This window comes from Typopeltis vanoorti, chromosome 16 (assembly GCF_054136105.1).
Source record: "Typopeltis vanoorti isolate ZY-2024b chromosome 16, IOZ_Tvanoo_1.0, whole genome shotgun sequence".
Classification (NCBI taxonomy): domain Eukaryota; kingdom Metazoa; phylum Arthropoda; class Arachnida; order Uropygi; family Thelyphonidae; genus Typopeltis; species Typopeltis vanoorti.
The window spans coordinates 58,068,181-58,087,500 of record NC_143564.1 but is presented as its reverse complement, the minus strand read 5'-3'; the positions used below and the strand labels follow the sequence as shown (position 1 = coordinate 58,087,500).

General features: G+C 33.3%; 1 protein-coding gene across 1 annotated transcript in view; it reads right to left on the bottom strand.

Moving 5' to 3' along the window:
- Positions 1-19,320, bottom strand: part of LOC150098046 (equilibrative nucleobase transporter 1-like) — a 69,726-nt gene that overhangs the window by 25,394 nt on the left and 25,012 nt on the right. The window contains exons 3-7 of the mRNA XM_090406665.1: positions 11,756-11,904; positions 8,460-8,506; positions 3,623-3,699; positions 1,916-2,008; positions 1,575-1,785 (exon numbers count right to left, since the gene is read on the bottom strand). Coding sequence (XP_090262791.1) covers positions 1,575-1,785; positions 1,916-2,008; positions 3,623-3,699; positions 8,460-8,506; positions 11,756-11,904 — 577 coding nt within the window. The remainder of the gene's footprint in view (positions 1-1,574; positions 1,786-1,915; positions 2,009-3,622; positions 3,700-8,459; positions 8,507-11,755; positions 11,905-19,320) is intronic.

The window sequence follows — 19,320 nt, the reverse complement described above, 5'->3', positions numbered from 1 at the left end:
CTAAGATGACAAGTGACCAACATAAATTGAGAGGATAAAAGGGAAAGATTGTATTAGTGATAAGAACAGGGAATGTTGCTAGGGTTGGATATACAAAATACTGAAGGAAGGCCAAAGATTAGTTTTTTACCGTCTCTATCATAAAGTTTCGAAAATTTTATTTTTTAAAAGAACAATGTTTTGTACTACAGGCAAAAAAATGTAGAAGAAATAATCTAAAAGTTTATTTTATATTTGGCAAGAATCCAAAAGTACAAATTCATCAAAAAAAAAAATGTCACCAAAATTTTACTTTGCGGACTTTCTGATCAGCTGCTTCCTTTTTGAATTATTTTTGTACATTTCTTGATGATATGCCACCTGGTTGTGAAACTGAAAAAAAAAAAAAAGCAAAACGCTCAGAAACACAAACAGGTTTACTTCCATTGGAGAGGCTCAAGCGGAGCCTCTCCAATGGAATTGATCACAACTTACCTCAACAAAATCACAAATCCAATGGATTTGTGATTTTGTTGCATATCCATAAGGTATAGGGAATGAGCCTACAAACTTTGACAGCTCATTCATTTTTGGAATTTTGTAATACTTCCTTTTTATTTATTTAAGGGATTCTGTGAATGTTTGCATTTATAATGTTCAGTTAGAAAGATTCTATCTATGTGTTAGCTAATAAAAAGTAAAACTTCTAGATGACAACTCCCACACATATATCTGGTCCAGTAATTTCCAAAATATCATGCGCAGTTTATCTTATAACAAAATAATTTGAGCCTATTTTCACATTAGAACTTATTTTCACAAAAAGTTATTTTGATACAAACTTCTAAAAACCTTAGGTATTATCGGGTGATAGAAGCTAACTTTTTAATTTATATTTTGTGAAAGGGCACAACTAAACTGAAAGAACAGTCATTAAAGTTCATCTTCTTGCAATGCAACGCAATTATTATTATCATTCACGTATTTTTATTTGTGATTTTGTTCACATATGACATACAATTTCGATTCTTGTTTCTTTTTTTATCGCCCCAATAACTTGCTACTTGGGGTACTTCCGCTACTTAGATCCATCCTTGTATGTTGATAGAAATAAAAGTCATAATAAATTTATTCTTGGCAATAAAAAGATTCCATATATGAAGGAAGATATGTGAAAACATCATTGCTAAATTGAGAATAAGGATGTCACAAATTGCTCATTGAAGAAATTGGAAATGAATAATGCCATTGAAATTTAGTGACAGTTAACTGCAATAGGAAATATTCTGAGAAGTCTGACATTACGAAATATGACGCATAAGAAAGTGAACTGAGAAAGGTCACAGCTACATTACTGTATTACTTTTAAAAATCAAAACACCAGCGGAAAAAGAATGAAGCGTCGCAACTGTGCAGTAGTTCCTAAGCAACAGAGGCAACTTTAATAGTGCCATAAGTTTGTTTAAGTAAGAGAATATTGGAAGTTATTTTCTGGCACTTTTGGTTGTCCTTTTCAGAGAAACATTTTCAAGAGCGTAAATATAACAAACTGATAAATTAAATTTCAATAAAAACAAGAATCTTTATTTCTTTACCTGAAATACTTGAAAATTTCCCTTCAGATACTTGCATGATGGTCGCAACTTCACATACTCCTTTGAAAGTTGGGCTCTTGCAGTCCAACTTCTCGGCTTGAGAGATCCTGTCTGCAGGAAGACAGAACAAAGTAACTGGTATCATGGTGGCACTGATCGCGACTAGAATATAACAAATGGACTCCCAGCTTAGACCAGCATCATAGGCATACTGCAATTAAGAACGAACCGAAGTGAGAAAGATTGATAGAACAAGAGCTATATCTTTATAAAATCTCTATTTCTCTCTCTCTCTCTCTCTCTCTCGCTCTCTTCTCGTGTGTATATTATGATTTAATCACCTTCGTAAATATAAATATGGATGCTGAGGCTGTGAATCCTCCACTGTACAAGGCTATAACCGTTGACCTTCTCTGCGGAAATAAGTTTGCGATCTGAAATATAGATACAGAAATTCTATAATTATGGGATATTATGAATAATTTAGAAACTTAACAGTCATATATAATAGATATATAATATTTGTTATTATATGGAGAATCTGTAACGTATAATAGTAAAATGGAAGGAAATAAATGGGGAACCTAGAAATAAGAGTACATGAGCTTGAGAGATTTTTTTTTTTTTTTGAAAGTTGATAATTTTAAATAACAGTGCCTATTTACTTAGAAATCACCTACTGTATATAATTTACAGAAAAGTTCTTTTTTAAATTGAAAATAGGAAAAATGCAATTTCAATAATTGTTAGTTCGGGAAGAATCAGTTACGAAAAATAATCTTGTTAGTAAAAATAAATTAAAAAAAACCCAGAGTGGCAGCAATACAGGTCATCATATTTGCTTAGCGAGCATCTCGTGGCCTTGCTAGAGAATAATATTTAATTAATTGAACATTGGAATGTTTTTGAATATAAATATGCTATTATACTGTATAATAAAACTTGAATCCAAAACGTATTCCTCCACACACTCATCTCAAAACCAATGTGATTCTCTTATTTGATAAGTTGATTTCCTTAAAGAAGTTGGGCTGACTGTAGAATACGTTGTTGATTTCGGGGATTATCTCCAATTATTTCGATCTAATTCAAAATCAAATTTTGCTCAATTTACAGATCTTTCAATATTGGTGGCAAAACCAACTGCATTAAATCAGCAGCAGGGAATAACATAGGGCTTTCCTCATAGATTACATCATTTTCTGACATGAATATGATTTACAGGGTAATATCCAGTCCCACTTAGGTTCAGCGGATTCATTTCTCACTACTGATATCGCAGGAGTAATCATCATCTCTCATAACTACGTGATAGCTTCATGAAAATACTTTAAGCCATTTATATGGGCTGGATGCTAGTTTTGCTTCGGTCTTAATTTATCATTGAGCATTCCGTGAGAGTTATACATAAGTTTTTGTGTCACTGATTCTGCAAGAAATCACCTTTTCATATTTTTTTTCTGCTGTATACATCCTAATTTGAAGAGAGGAACTGCACAGGGCAAGAATTTTAATTGCTATTATTATTATTATTATTATTATTATTATTATTATTATTATTATTATTATTATTATTAGAACCAATATATTTGCAATTCTTTGAGTGGTAAGATCGTTGTAAGTCCATTGTAGTGTAGTACGAAGGCCTTTTACGAGAGACTGAATATTAGTCATCCAGTGTGATATGGATGTTAATTTGTAGTCTTTATAGTATTTGATTACCTTATAGTCATTCCCACGGATGTGAAAAAAAATTTATAATGTATTGCGAATGTAGCCAAAATCGAATATGATTACATTGATATATTGGTAAGGCCAGTTAATGCCGATCTGAAGGGCGAGAAATAGTCTTATATTCAGGGCTAAATACACCAAACAGGTGGTACAAAAAGAAACAACCTGTAAAGTATTATTTTCATTAATGCATACAGGAAAGATAGAGATGCAAATTATATAATAATTTAATAAATTACCTTAATAGTGAGTGATTGTTAAAAATAATTAGAATTATATATAATTTCAAGGTTGGCAACAAGAATTTTCCTTACCTGCATGTTGGCTAGTCGAAGAGGAACTCCAGCGAGACACAACAGCGTCAAGGCTGGGAAGATGAGATATGGTGTACCTAGAAAAGAAAGCGAATGCTCAATCTTTTTTCACACATTGGCTGTTAAGTTAAACTCATCCAACATTCAATTGGTTATTTTGCATAATATTTAAATTTTTGCAATAATATATGTCGCAGGAACGTTTTACTTTCTCAATAGCAAATTGTCATAAAATCTTAGTAGCTAAAATCGAAAGATAAACTAGTCAAATTTTTATTTTTCTAAAAATATATTTCATTTATATTTATCAGCATAGCTTTAACTTTAATGATTTATTTCTTACTAATTTTTAGTAAATTTAACGATGATGGCCTTTAGTTGGAAAGACCTAAGTTCGAATTCCGTCTGGGTTACGAACAACTTTAATACAGGCTTTTTAATGTGAAGGTAAGTTGGGAGGTCTGTTTCATAAACAGATGGACAGGTTTCCCCCTCAAGGAAAGTAGAGTTTTTTTAATCCAGAAAAACAGGCAAACTGAAGGAAAACACTCAGTAACAGGTATGATAAAGTCCGAAGTTGTTTCGGCCGTAGGAGTAATTCCAAATAACCACATCCACAACCACTGTACAGTAATAATTGCTCAATACACTAATAAGCACAAAAATACACGGTTTATACATAATATATACGTAAAATAACTTAGTTTTAAATACGGGCATAAGGATCTGCCTGATAAGTTTAATACCAGCATTTTTTCCCCTTAATTTCATGCAAAATGACTTATTAAACTAATTGGCCTATTTCAATAATAATAATATACTGCATTATTTGGTACGCTATTTAATACCAAATTGAACTAAAACCAAAAATTCCTGGCATAACCTGAACAAGTTTTTGAATTGATTCATATCGTTATAAACTAGCATAATACAAAATTCATATAAAAACGAACCTACATTTCCAGAACATGATCAGAGCAATGAGTCATTCTTATTACATATCGACTGCAATTGCTGAGGTGCATTTGGGACATTTTTATCTTAAATTGGGATCCTAGAAGGTTAGAAACTGTTCACGCTAGTGTGCAGGCTACACTATTCTGAACACTAGCGTGAATGGACGGAAACTTAACAATAAACTGTTTTTTTTGCTGGAAATGTTAAGAACAAATGTATATACGTGGGCTGTTCAATAAGTAATAAGACTAATTTTGCTGTGGCGAAACCACTCATCACAATATTAATTTCTGTGGAATAAAGAAATGTCGCTGTATGTATTAACAAAAGAGGTTGATAGATGGCGTATACGGGCTGTGCCAGAGTGTCACGTGACTAAACGCAAGTGCTCATCGGCGCGCATACGAGGTGCGACCAGTCTTCGAAATGGAAGCGTCCTTGGAACAGCGTTATGCGATTAAATTTTGTGTGCGTTTGCAAAAATCAGCATCGGACACTTTTAACATGATACGCGAAGCTTTCCACGATGAAGCAATGTCGAGGGCAAGTGTTTATCGCTGGCAGAAAACTTTTAAGGAAGGAAGGCAAAATGTGGAAGATCTTGAACGTGAGAGAAGACCTTCAACGTCCATCACAGAGACAATGATCAACACAGCAGCGATTATCATCAAGCACGTCAAAAGGAAGCGTCCATTGCTGAAGAATGGCTTCTTATTGCACCACGATAATGCCAGACCACATATTGCTGGTTTTGTAGTGGACGTTTTGCAGAAGAACAACACAGATATCCTACCGCACCCTCCATACAGTCCTGATCTCGCACCGTGCGATTTCTGGCTGTTTCCTCAGCTCAAGAAACCACCAAGAGGCTGCCATTTCGAAAGCAACAAAGCATGTGTAAAAGTTGCTGAGGCGGTTTTGAAAGAACTCTCAAAAAACGGACTCTCACATGTGTTTAAGAAGTGGGCGCAACTTTGGGACAAATGCATCGTGTCTCACAGTAGTTACTTCGAAAAAGACCATGTAAATGATGACGATTAAAGGTAATCTGTTTTCTGTATAAATATAGTCTTATTACTTATTGAACAGCCTACGTAGTTACTGAAATTATCTTTAACATAATTTAAAGAAAACATCAACATGTTGCACTGTCAGACTGTTTCATAGCATCAGGATGAATTTCACTAAACCAATGTAAACAATGAACTCCGAATGCTCACAACTTTTTTTATTTTATTTTATTAAAAATAACTTCGTGAGGATGTTGATAAAAAAGAAGGCAAGAGAAGTATATTGTATTCACAGGCAAATGCTGTTTGTCATATAGTTAATGAGTTGTTACGATTTTTGAACGGAGTAGTTCAGAAGGTTTCGACGATTCCCTTTGGTTAGAAAGACCAGGGGTTGAATTCTGTCAAGAACACGAAGAATCTTTATCATGGATTTTTAACTGAAGGTAAGTTACTGATCTCATAAGGAGATGGAAGGGGTTTTCCATTCCGGAAAGTCAGATTTTTTTTTTTTTTTTTTTTTTATCCCAACTAGGTCAGAAGAACACACGACATATACAAAGGAAAAAATACATTACAACCAGTTTAAGTACTTGAAATTGGTTTCATAAGATGGTTTCGTACCTGTCCGTATGAGCCTCACCGCCGTTGTATCATCATACACTAACTATCTAAGTAACACCAATTTTGAGCAGTACTCATAGTTTAGTACTGCTCAAAATTCTTCAAAACCAGAGAAGATAAGAGGTTGGTGTTACACTGCAGACCACTAATGAGTTTAATCAACATCTCTACTATTTAGAGATGAATAAATTAGATTGCTTTCGCATCATCATAATGTAATACTAAAACGTATTTATGGTATGCCAACACACATAACATGATAGCAGAGAGAAAGCTAGAAACCCAGTTGCAGAAGTCAGAACCAGATCATATGATAATTGCTAAACAGAAGCTTGTTTCAATTCCGATTACAAGGCTGATCACAAGGCACGAGATATGAAAAGCAACTTGAGATTCCAGACTTTTTTATATGTTGCTTATTCAAACGTAGGTGAAATAGGAAAGAAAATTCCACGTTGATTTGCACGCACGGAATCCATGTTAGCGATCTTTTATTAAACGAGCCTCAACTTATTTTGTTAATGAGTTGAGTATTAATATTTTTTCCCCATTATTGTTGAAATAATTGAATTGAGAGAAAGTAAACAGTATTTTGATTGTGGTAAAAGTGTGCTGCCTTTTTTTAGGAATGGGTTGATTATTAGCTAATTTTAAGTTGCTGAATAGATACCAGTGGAATAGAAGTGGAACAAAAAGGTAACACAAAACAGGAGTCAGTTCTAAAAGTCTTTCAGGATAGTAGTAGAAATGTCATCAGGACAAGGAAACTCTTTAATATCCACTACTGATAGTATTCTTCTGATCTCTTTCTGGAGGAAAATCAAAGAGAACATTGAATGTTGCGTGTTTGGAATGGTATGAGGATATTGCTAAATGTCTTCATACCAGTCCAAATATGCATCATTCAATTTTCACTTTGAGTTTTTTCCAGAAAGAGATCAAAAGAGTAAGAAGAATCAGAAGTACAAGTTGCAAATTGCAAGAATTAGAGGAAAATTAAAAACAAAACAACAAAATGAAATTTACTATTCTACTGCATATTTAGGTAATGATACGTTAGAACCATTCGAGTACAAAAAGAGATGAAGACAAGATTAACAAAGCTGCCCACAGCCAGAGACCAACAAGAATGCCCACCATTTGGACATCATACAAGCTTCCTGCTTTTAGGCATTTCGAGTTAGTTTTGATACGCATTTATTATTTTATATTAATTATAATATTATTATATTATATTGAAAATGGAGAATTGATGAAAGCCACTATGATAATTTATTCTCTGGCACATCTCTTGAAGAACTAAGGCTTAGATAAGAGAAGATACAGCAAACCAATTCGATTGAATGAAGCAGAGAGTTTTTATCCGAAGAAGATCAAAAAGAAATGATTCCAGGTTGGGAACTCTCTAATGGTTTCTCCCAATGAACATACGCACAAATGTCACTTTTGAGACTAAAAGAGTCAAAAAGTATGTAATGGGAGGAAACTTATATGAGTAATAAAATTTGAGTTTCTGTTGGAAAAACTAAATGTTTTGCAGATTAAAGAGGAAAATGTATATCTTTGAGATTGGATACTGGACTACGAATATTTACGAAGTGAATGTTGAAGTTCTTTGTAAGGTTGATCTTTTCGCATGTAATATGTTTCTCTCTCTCTCTCTCTCTCTCTCTCTCTCTCTCTCTCTCTCTCTCTCTCTCTCTCTTTGACTTACCTTGGTTATTGTTTGGGTTCGATTCGGAAAGGTATTCAATATACAGCAATGAATTCCTTACTAAAGCATATATAAGGAGAATTTCACTCAGATGCTCTGGAACTCGGGATTTCCACAGTGCTGTCCATATACATCTAAGCAGACTCACTCATTCAGACACACACTTAGCAGAATAGTGGCAGCAGGATTATTCGCTAACTGATCTGGAAGCTCATAATATGTTACCATTTAGGTTCTGTTCTAGGTATATCATCAAGTTGGTGGTTTTGGGAATAAGCATTTATAAGCTGCTCCATTTAAAAAAGAAGAAATATCGGATCTTTCTGGTTGTATGACGCAATTCTAAAAATATCACTGAAGATTGCACAAAAAAAGAAATGAGGAAAGAAAAGTAAATCTGTCATCAGTAATTTTTCATTACTGATGTGATTAAGTAGCATTCCCATTAATTCTGATGAAATTATGATTAAATACATTACTAATTATTTATCTAGAATTTTAATTGATTTTTATAATAGTGTTTGTGACTTACTTTTGGTACTTAAGGAAAACAGGATGGCTCCAAGTGTTATGAAACCACTGGAAATAAAATATATAATCCACATTGAATTCTAATATTAAAACACCATATAAGGTTAAATCATTTTGATAACGAATAAGAAAAAGAAATAAGAAATTACGAAAATAATAAACATTGAAAACAAAAAAACAATCACACTAAAAGTGTAGAGATTCATCTCAGAGCAGTAGCTGAACTATATTTTGCGATATCGCTATGTATTATCCAGGCACACACCAACATATTTTTCATGTAAAACTACAATAATAAGGATAATAATGAGTATGTTGCCGTTACCCAGCCACGACTAAAGCTTTAATAACACTCCATCCACACAGATTTATTTCATTCAGATGACGGGATAAAGAGTCAAAGACTCAGTCCATCGCCCAGTTCTTTTAAGAACTGTTAACATAAATGTTTGAAGCAATAAGTAGTTTCACATCATGATAATGAATCTTCTTTCCGTTTCCTCACAATCAACTGCAGGAAAACTAAAGTGGCAGGGGAAATGATCTCTGTATTGCCATTAGAAGCAGTGCGATAGAATCCCACAATGATAAAGATCTTTGCAATGCTCTTACTGGTTTCTATGGTAAACAACAGCTTGCTAGAAACAGAAAAGTTAAAGGCTCTTTGGCACATTTTTTTAAAGAGAAATCTTTTATAGTGAAGAGGCTCGATGTCATCAGGAGCGGTTTGCATACATAAAGTGTTTGGACCTTTCTTGAACTCATTGTTAACCATTCTTGAACCTATTTGGGTCAACAGATAGTGAAATTATCATCTGATACAATCTGTCACTTACAGCTGTCCAAGAAGAACACATTCGTAATTTACAGACATAATACATTAGTCTTCATAGCCTTAGTAGTTTAGGCTGCAATTCCAAGTAACAATAATGTTCATTTACCAAGTGGTGTTGCTTTCACGACCTTTTCATGACCTGTGCACAGAGACACAGCAAAACACGTGCATGTTTTGGGTGACACATTTACAAGGGCAGCATTCTATTAATATACGAAAAACATTTTTTAAATCTTTCAATATTGTAATTTTGATATTCTGATTACATCAAAATATAAATGACTACATTAGTAAGAAAGGTTTTTGTTTTATGAAATCAAATTTTCTATTTTCAATTTTTTCATTAATTTTGAAGTAAAAAATGTAAAATTCAACCAAAAAAAGGGGGTTGAATAAAAATTTTCTTTGGGCTGCAAAAATCTTAGAGCTGGTTCTGCCTAGTTGTTCTCTCTTATCTAATCACGCCTTTGATGATTGGATGAGACACAAGTACGCTTACTATCCCTAGGCATTACACGTATCTTCTAGTCAACAGACTGCTCTCTTTGATCCCCAGCTTAAACTGAGGATCAAACCTTTCATGGGATAATCTTTAAACTTCGTGTTACGACAGCTGTGGGTAAAAAGTTTGATTTATTAGGGACAACAACAACAACGTCTGCCATTTTAGTCAGCAATCCAACTTCTTTGCTACAGATCATCACTGTAGGGATAGGTAGATCTTCCTGTTACTCAAAGCAATGCAGTGCTTTTAAAGAAGCTCAATGCTGCGAATATCCTGTTTATTCAGTTCTCTCTCTCTCTCTCTCTCTCTCTCTCTCTCTTGTTTTTAAGCAGGCACTAACTAGGGACTCCATTTGAAATGCCAAAATATTTTGAGCTATCTCTTACGGTTGCTCACCTATTTGAAAAAGCAATTCATGAGTTGTTGTTTTTTTATTTATATTTCTTTTCATCTAGTTTTCATCTTTCATTTTTAGATATTGTAGATTCTCCCTTTTGTTTTCACAGACGGAGCCCATTATGAAGATATGACTTCACTGTCACTTCAGTGAAGAAGCTGTAACATGCGCACAATCTGCGAATAAGAATTTTCTAAAAGTTACCAAAATAATCGCTTCTTCCACGCTGTTCATCTCAAGGGTTGCTTTTTGTTCCGTGTTTAATATAAGTGTGTATGTTATTGGATACATTAATTACCCTGTTACTGATAATTTAGATATAATATTTTTATAAAACTGCGAATTCTCCATCTTGCTTTTATCTAAGTACTATATATATTTTTATTACAATATTTCAGTATAATTTTGCTCTAATTAAGAATCGCTGTAACTATCGTGTAATGGCAATTTGTATTGAATATATCTGCTAGTGGTCCTGATGGAAGAATAGCTTTGGTATAAATTGATTACATATCAAAAAGGATGCAGTTGCCATTTTAGAAACTTAGAGTGGACATAAAGTTCTCCTCAACTTGGTCACGACAATGCAGTTTGTTTAGAAAAACTTATAATCGAATCTCCTTAGCGTGCGAAAACTCTTAACTGCGCGACTTTTCAACTAAAATCATTATTAGTGAGTTAAGAATAAGTTGGTCCCTTCTAAAGGTATGTTTTCCTGCCTAAAAACTTGATTTTCCCCTTTCGTTTCCCAGACATATTGGCTAGAGAACATATGAATTTAGCATACACAGTAGACTATGCGTATCGGATTAGCTATCCTCTCATAACTTTAATTCGGTTTGTATGAAGCCGAGTTAGTTGGCAGTGACAAAGTTTTGAGCTTAGACATGTTAAGGGAAGAGGAATATTAGATATTTGAGAAAATTTAAGATTAAACAAAACTATTGGTATTTAATATATAAAATGCAGTAACCTCCATAGTATAATTTTCATATTTTTCCCAACTTCTTCCACGTGTGTGGGCAAAAGCCATTTCCACACACGCTGTACGTCTGTGGAAATGGCTTTTGCTTTCATAGCAAACGGTTACTGGTTCGATTCTAGTCGCCGATTAGAGGAACTTTTCTTCGAGGTCTTTCTTCGGCTGTTTCCCGAATAAGTTAATCATTGGGAGGGGCGAATAGGTCTTTTAACTCCCAGAAACTTGAGTGTTTAACTTCGCTTCTCGAAAAATCGACCGTAGAATCCACACGATTTCAGACAATTATGAGTTCTAGTCGAAGGTTCAAGGAACGAGATAGCGACAGTTGTCTGTCCTACTCTCTTCTGAAAAGCCTTGGCTCATTAATAGCTTAAGTACATAATAACTGAAGGTGTGAAGGATGGAGATGAGCTGCTTAGTTTTTCTTTACAAAGTAAGTTAGGGGGATAAAGGAGCTCTGCCTACTCTCTTTCGGGAATAAAAGAAGTTAGGGAATTTACTTTTTTATTTCAAAAATTTTACTAATGTAATTATTTTATTCAAAATACTGCAAAATAATATATGATCTATTTTCTTACTTCAATAAGAGACGAATTGTTCGAATTCCTAACTTATCCAAGAGGAATCCCCAAATAAAAGCACTGAAACCAACACAAAAGATTCCAACCGTGTAAGCAAGATTAAGGATTTTATCTTGAGCCGCACAGCCTAGATCAGATCCGGCTACCTGAAACAAATATTATTTATTATATGAAATGTAATTTATGATAAAACAACAAGATTCTTAAAGAATCAGTGCTTTATGTTTAGGTAGTTGAAAACTGTCATGTCTTTATAAATATAATGCAAAGAAATAAAAAAACGCTTGATTTCTTATGTGTTATCAGTCTAATTACACATTAAAGTATAAAGTGCGTGCCATAGATATAAATAAAAATCAGAAAATGAATAAAAAAATATTGTTGACAATGTTTCAAAATTTCTACTTCAATGTTACTTGAAGTAGAAATGAGAGAACTCTAGCCAAAAGTTACTAGATTTGCCTCAAGGAGATTGTACGTAGCTGCAATATGACTTGTTGCGGCTATTTATTTTAATGTTGCTTCATTACTTAAATATAAAATTGAGTCTGTTAAGTGCCTTCGTTACCGCAGGCAGTATTAATTCATGCAAACCCAGTTTATTCACGGTGTTGTTACTTGTGTTCTGTGATTTTAGAAGCGAATGATGTGAAAGGGTAAAGTATTTGCATCTTGTTTCGTTTTTAGCTCTGTAGAACTCCTTCGAGACATTTGACACAAGTTCAACGGTTTGTATTCTCTGTAAAGCTCTCTGTAACGATTCATCGACTTTCTCTGTTAAGATGAGCCTTTCTTCTAAGATCGCCTGCAAATATTCCATAGATTAAGTCTATATGAATTACTCAATTGCAATATTATTAAATAATCTCTTATGAGATAAATCTTTATTAATAGTTAAAAATATAAATTGTTCTCGATGTATTACTACCCCAGATTTCCAAATTGTGGATTCCCTATAGAAGAAAGACCCGGATATTAAAACGAGAAGGCGAACTTTCTTTTTTATCCTTACGTTGACCGAAAATGTATGGTGAAATTTCTCATTTCAACATTTTTCTTTCCTGAGAAAATAGTTTTAGATGAGCATTATGGATGACAACTGAATTTTCTTTAATATACTTGCTGAAATTGAGGGTAAAATTAAACTGGATGATAGGAAAGTAAATAACATACATTACAAGTAATGTGTGTTATTTTCCCTCTATCCAAACTTTATTTCTCTCCCTCTGAAAGCTATAGCATCTTCACTTTCCTCCTGTTCCGCTCTCTCTATATATACTTTTTATAATTATTGAAACCCCATTATTAATCAATTGTTAATTTTAGTTTAATATTCGGTCTTGTAGGATAAAGTGAAATATAGTATATTTTTAGAACAAAAATTACATCCTCATCTCATTCGTGACAATGATTCAACAATACTTTACGATATAAAAGAGACAACTTTACAGTGAGTTGCAATATCTACAATAATTGGAAGTATACAACCATTCATTATTACACTTCGCTTGTAACAAGAAAAATAAATGCAAGTTCTCTCTTTGTCTAATGATTACACCAGACGAAAATTAATAAAAGTTTTCTTTTCAACTGCCAATAGTAATTAGTGGTTGGTTTTCAATGAGAGTGAAAGAAAAGTGGAATATAAGTAGGTGTTAAGTTGCGAAACAAGCGAAGAAAAATCGAGAAATTACGATGATTCATGTTTATTTGTTGTATTAGGACAGCAGGAAACCTAACAAACTAAAGCGTCATCCTTGTAGCAAATATTTTGAAATTAAAGATAAATTTTCAAGCTTCTCAATTCATTCACAAAAAAATACGTCTTTGAAAAACTACTAAAATTACCATCAGAAGAAGTTCTTCACGTTCTATTTATTTAGTTATAAATTTTAATTCGGAATTTTACTCTTGACGACTGGTACGTGAGATACTCGTTGTCTAGCAAATCGAAAAAAAGGGAGGTTGTAGCTATTTCTAGTTATTTTTCTTTCTCTCTCTGTATCTTTTTACTTACAAGTTAAAATGACACCTATCTTTGAAATTACTTATTTAAAAAAAATCTTTACAGTTCGACAATCCAAATTTTTAAAAAACAGTCGAATTACGACTAGAAGAAACTGAAAGTGAATTTATTTAGTCGTCGATACAGTTTAATTTCTAACTGGTTAGCAATCATAACACAGATTACAAAATGCAAACATTTTTTTATGTGAATTCCCTGTCGTACATTAGAGCGAAGGTAGGTTGAGGGACAATCTCAACGTACTCTAGCGAACAAATAGGAAACTTTTTACAAACCATTTTAGGCTTTCAAATAAGCCAGGTAATAGCCACCCACACATTCTAAAAATATTCACAAAAACCACACCCGCAGAGGGATTCGAACCCATAAGTGTTTGAGGAACAGAAGTGAATGTCGAATACATTTCCGTCAATCATATTTTGTAGTCTTTTCTTTTCATTTTTTTTTCTTTTATTGTTTTTTTTAAGAATTCCAATATTTTTATTATTTTTCTTCTCGGAAAAGGTTTTTTTATTGTTCTTTTCAGCTTGAGAATGGAATTTCCATGTTTTAATCTATAGTTTTTATTAAGGCAATCGAAAGAGTCACAGAAAACTGGCTCGTAAATATTTGAGCCATGTAGATTTTTGCACATGGTACACTTCCTTATTAATTAATCTTAATCATCTGATATTAGACTTAATAAGATAAAATAATGTTAATATTCTAGGATCATAAACGTAGTGCAATGTGACATTCCAAGTTTACGTACAACTGAAAACGGGCATCGTATATTAATATACATGGATCACATTAGAAGGACGCTGACATCCCGCGCCTCTTTTGAACACACCGGTTTTCTCGAAATATTTTACCAGAAATATCTGATGCGTATGAAAAAGTCTATGTTGTCTCCGATTTAGTGATTTATATATATATCACTCCGATATATATATATATATATATATATATATATATATATATATATATACTGTATATATATATATTAGCGTTATCACCTTGGTTGCTTTAGGTGTCTGCTGGCATGAAGCACAATTAATTTTCTGTGACTACTGTGTAATTTACACTTCATTCATACCTTTTGCTCAAAGCGTCACTGCACTAATAAGTGTAAAGAGATTAATGACTCAGGTAGCGGGAAAATAACCGAAATACAGTATGTTTCTTTAAATATTCAACAATGTATTTTAAGCAATTAATGATGCTTTTTTATAAAGAATTTTTGAAATTCTAGCAAACTTCGTATATCTCAAAAATGTGTTGTTTTTGCAGTTTTGTATCGTTTTCAGCATGATGGTAATTTTGTTTAATATCTTATTTTCCTTTTTTTATCATTTTATTTAATATTTATTAATATCCTAAACGTTCCAGACAGGATACAAACGATACGCATTAACAAAATTGAAGAATGAACAGGAATAATATACAGCATTTATCAGTCAATCAATAATGTTGTAACATGTAAGCCACAGATTCATATCTATATTATATAGCTTCTGAGTGCTATGGATTCACCAATATGGAAGATTTATCTTTCACTTCTTAAACAGCTTAAACAAGAAAAGCTTAAGCCTCTTGCTTTGTATGAGGCAAGAGGTATTCTTGAATTATTTTGTAAAATGCGAAACTCGAGTGCACATTCCATCATTGCTACACAGAAAAGCTATTTCTGTCAATGAATATCCTTCGTGAAAGTTTTAACCATTATTGTAAGCCGAAGATAGAAATTTCTAAGGTACTACTGAAATGCACGCAGTACTACGTGAAGAACAAAGAGTGTTATTTATCATTATGAACAAGCTAAAAATTCTTCTCATCTTCTTGAGGAATATCCTTCTATTTGAGTCGATTTTGGTGGTAGAGGATGCAGGACCACCACCCTGCTTATTGGACGGCGGAAGTGGCTTGTAAAAAAGTTCGGACAATAGGTTTCTCGAGCATGATATCTTGATCTTAGTCCACTCAAGACTACTCACACTACTGGTGTATGATAAGTTTACAAGAATTCACAAAAATACAAACGAAGCATATCTCTACCAGTCATTGAACACCTAAGTTACGAAATCCCAGGAGCGTTAAAATCATTCCAACCGCATTCACAGCCATTTGATCTATATATCTTCTAGATGGATTGTGTACCTGCTGGATATATATACAAAGGAGCAGGAATTAGAAAATACGCCATATAGGAGTAAAAAACGAGAAAAGAATTCGCCATTTAAAAAAAAAAGAAGAAAAGAAAAAGAATCTGGCCTATTTCAGCATGACAGCATAACATGAACATTGATAAGATAGTAAGATCACCCTTTCATAGTGGACAGAGTGACCAAGAAACTATATACAGATCCTATTGAAGTCGCATTATTGCCAATGTAACTTATTGGACTTGTTTTTTATAGTTTGGACTTTAGTAAAGATCTAGCAGATGTCGATTATACCTTAATATTTTTCAAGAGTTTTTTTGAAATTTAGTTCTTTCTCTATTCATCGAAATAATATGTAGAGTAATAATGAATGTGGTAATGAATTTTTGAAGCAAGCTCTGGTCTCTCCCAAGAAAAATGCAAATCCGTCAGCTTGTGCACATGAGTGGCAAACTTTAAAAGAATGAATGCTTCATTATCACTGCTCGACTTAATTTAAGGAGAAAATCATCACTAATGAAATATTAGATCTCTTACTATCGGTTCGGTTCTGTCAGCATGGTTAGTCAAATATCCGTATCTGCTCTCAACCAACATGCTACGGGTTCGAATCCCGCCTCGGGTATGGATGTTTGTGACTATCTTTAGAAGATGGATTTCTTCTATGTCCCTGCTTAATGAAGGCCTGAAGTTGTTTGAAAAAGTTCATGTTTAGTATCTAGAGCAGGGTGTCCGGACTATACGAGGATTGGTCTGAAAAGTTCAAGGCCTAATAATCAAAAAGCGAATTAATAATTTCAAAATTATTTTTATTTTTCAACATAATCTCCCTTAAGACTAATACATTTATTCCAGCGATGCTCCAGCGCCACTATCTCCTTCCTGTATATGTTCTCAATAAGATCTGCAAAATACACCTCTACAGATGCAATCACCTCTTGATTCGAAGAAAAACACTGACCAGCAAGGAAGAGTTTTAGTTTTGGGAAGAGACAGAAGTCAGAGGGAGCCAAATCTGGGGAATAGGGTGGATGGTCCAACAGTTCATAGTGCAGATCCCTTAATTTTCTCATTGCCAAAATACCTTTGTGGGCAGGTGCATTGTCCTGATGAAGATGATTTTTTTCTTCTGCAAACTGGGTCTTTTCTCACGAGTTTTTTAGTCTAGTCTGGTTAAAAGACCGGAATAATATTCCCCGGTTATTATTTTACCTTTTCAAGATAATTAATAAACAAAATGCCTTTAGCATCCCAAAACACCGATGACATGCCCCGTCCTGCTGATGAAACCGAATTTGTCTTCTTCGGCGCTGAGCAATCGGCTTCTGTCCACTGTTTTGACTGCTGTTTTGATTCTGGTGTGTAATGTGAATCCAAATTTCATCCATTCTAATAAATCGTCGCACAAAATCAGTTTTATTCTTGTTAAAATGCTCCAAGCACTGTTCAGATATTTTCATGCGAGTACGTTTTTGATCTGTTGTGAGCAAGCGTGGCACCCATCTTGCGCAAAGCTTTTTCATTTCTTCATGCTAAATATATCCTACACGTTCTTTTGAAATGCCTATAGTCTCAGCAATTTCACGAACTTTGACTTGCCGGTCATCGAATACCATATTATGCACTTGATCAATGATTTCTGGTGTTGTTATGCCGCTTTTTTGGACGTCCTTCACGTGGGCCATGTTTAAAATCGGCAGTCTATTTCTTAATTGTCAAAAACGAAGGAGAAGAATGTCCATAAATTTTTATGAACTTCAAATGAATTTCTTTTGGCATTAAACATTCTTTTACAAAAATATTTATAATCGCACGATACTCAATTTTATCCATTTCTTGGGAAAAAATATATTGCCGATAGTGTTTCCATCTATGGGCGAGGCCGAGAACTCTTCAGACCACCCTCGTATAAACAATAAATAAAAATATAAAAATTAATAAACAATAGAAAGTAAAACCTTAGCCAACTCACAGTGGTAATGTACTATAGGTTTATAATCTTTCATGGGTAGGAATTAAATTGTAAAAAAAGGTGTTATAGTAAGCAACTAGTAAACAAACAGCTTACCAGTTAAGGTTGCACAAATCCATAAATACATGAAAGATTTTTTACTTTCGTTTTGTTTATAGACGTTGATATTTTGTATAGATACTAACAAAAAAGAAAAAACTACTACCAAGTTTTGCTTGTCTATTACTTATAACTGAAGAGTATCAGAACATGGATAAATTCACATAATAACACTAGCAGCTTTAGCTGCCTCTGCCGTTTACTTAAACTATTGATCTATTCAACTTATTAACATAGTTACTACGGTTTCACTATAATAAATGAGAAACTGCTAGGTAATTGTTTTGAAACTCGGTGAGGGAATGCATGCTGAGAAAATATATTAAAGTTCTCTGTTTAAGGAAACTTTGAAGATTCTTATCTATTTCACCATCTTTTGTGCTATTATTAGTAGGAGAGCGAATGAAGTTTGGCATTATCAACTTTTGTTATGGCTGGGTTTTGATGCTAAACATAAGGTCTTTTTTATAAGTAATTCATAAAAAAAGCATCATATTTCTGAGTTTCATCCTGCCGAACCCCCCCAAAAAAGTTATAAATTATATATTTAAAAATGTTCAATCATCCTCAGCCAAATTCTTGCTATAGAAACTTTTAAAGTTTCTCTTCCCAGGAGGCGAAATGGTAATTACAAAAGAAAAGTCACTTTAATGCAGATATTAGCAAACAGTCAGCATATCTTAAATGAGGATCGCAAAATTTTTTTAACAATTATTTCTAATATATAATATATTCAAGTTAAGGCTAAGTGCAGAGTAGATCTGTTATTTGTTCTTTAAACATACGTATTATTTGAGCATATTTGCATTTATTTAAATAAAATTTGTTTCAAACTAATTAAACAAAAGAATAATAAAGACTCTTCCTCCTGTTGTTATTTTACAGTTACCGTATGTAGCGAATGGGCTCATAAGTCGACAATAAATTTAATACTTGCAAACATTACGTTTACTTTAATAGAACGTAGGCACAGTCAATCATCCTAGGCATTTTCTTTACTATAATTTACAAACTATGTTTTCCCGTTCAAGTCGATCGATAAATTTGTTACATTTATACGAGTCTTCTCTTTCGTATATTATAATTCACGTGATCACCAGTATGGTCTCATCAGGAGTTAAATGGGGGGTGGGGAAATACTACATGCTTGTCCTACTGAATACATTCATTAAATACCAATATTTATATATAAAATATATTAATATGCTAAAAGCTTTTTAGAGCACAGTATGCATCTAACATAATTACACTACACAGTACATTACTCCAGGAGCTAGACAATCTCTTGACGATATTCTCTATCGCCAAATTCAAATATTCT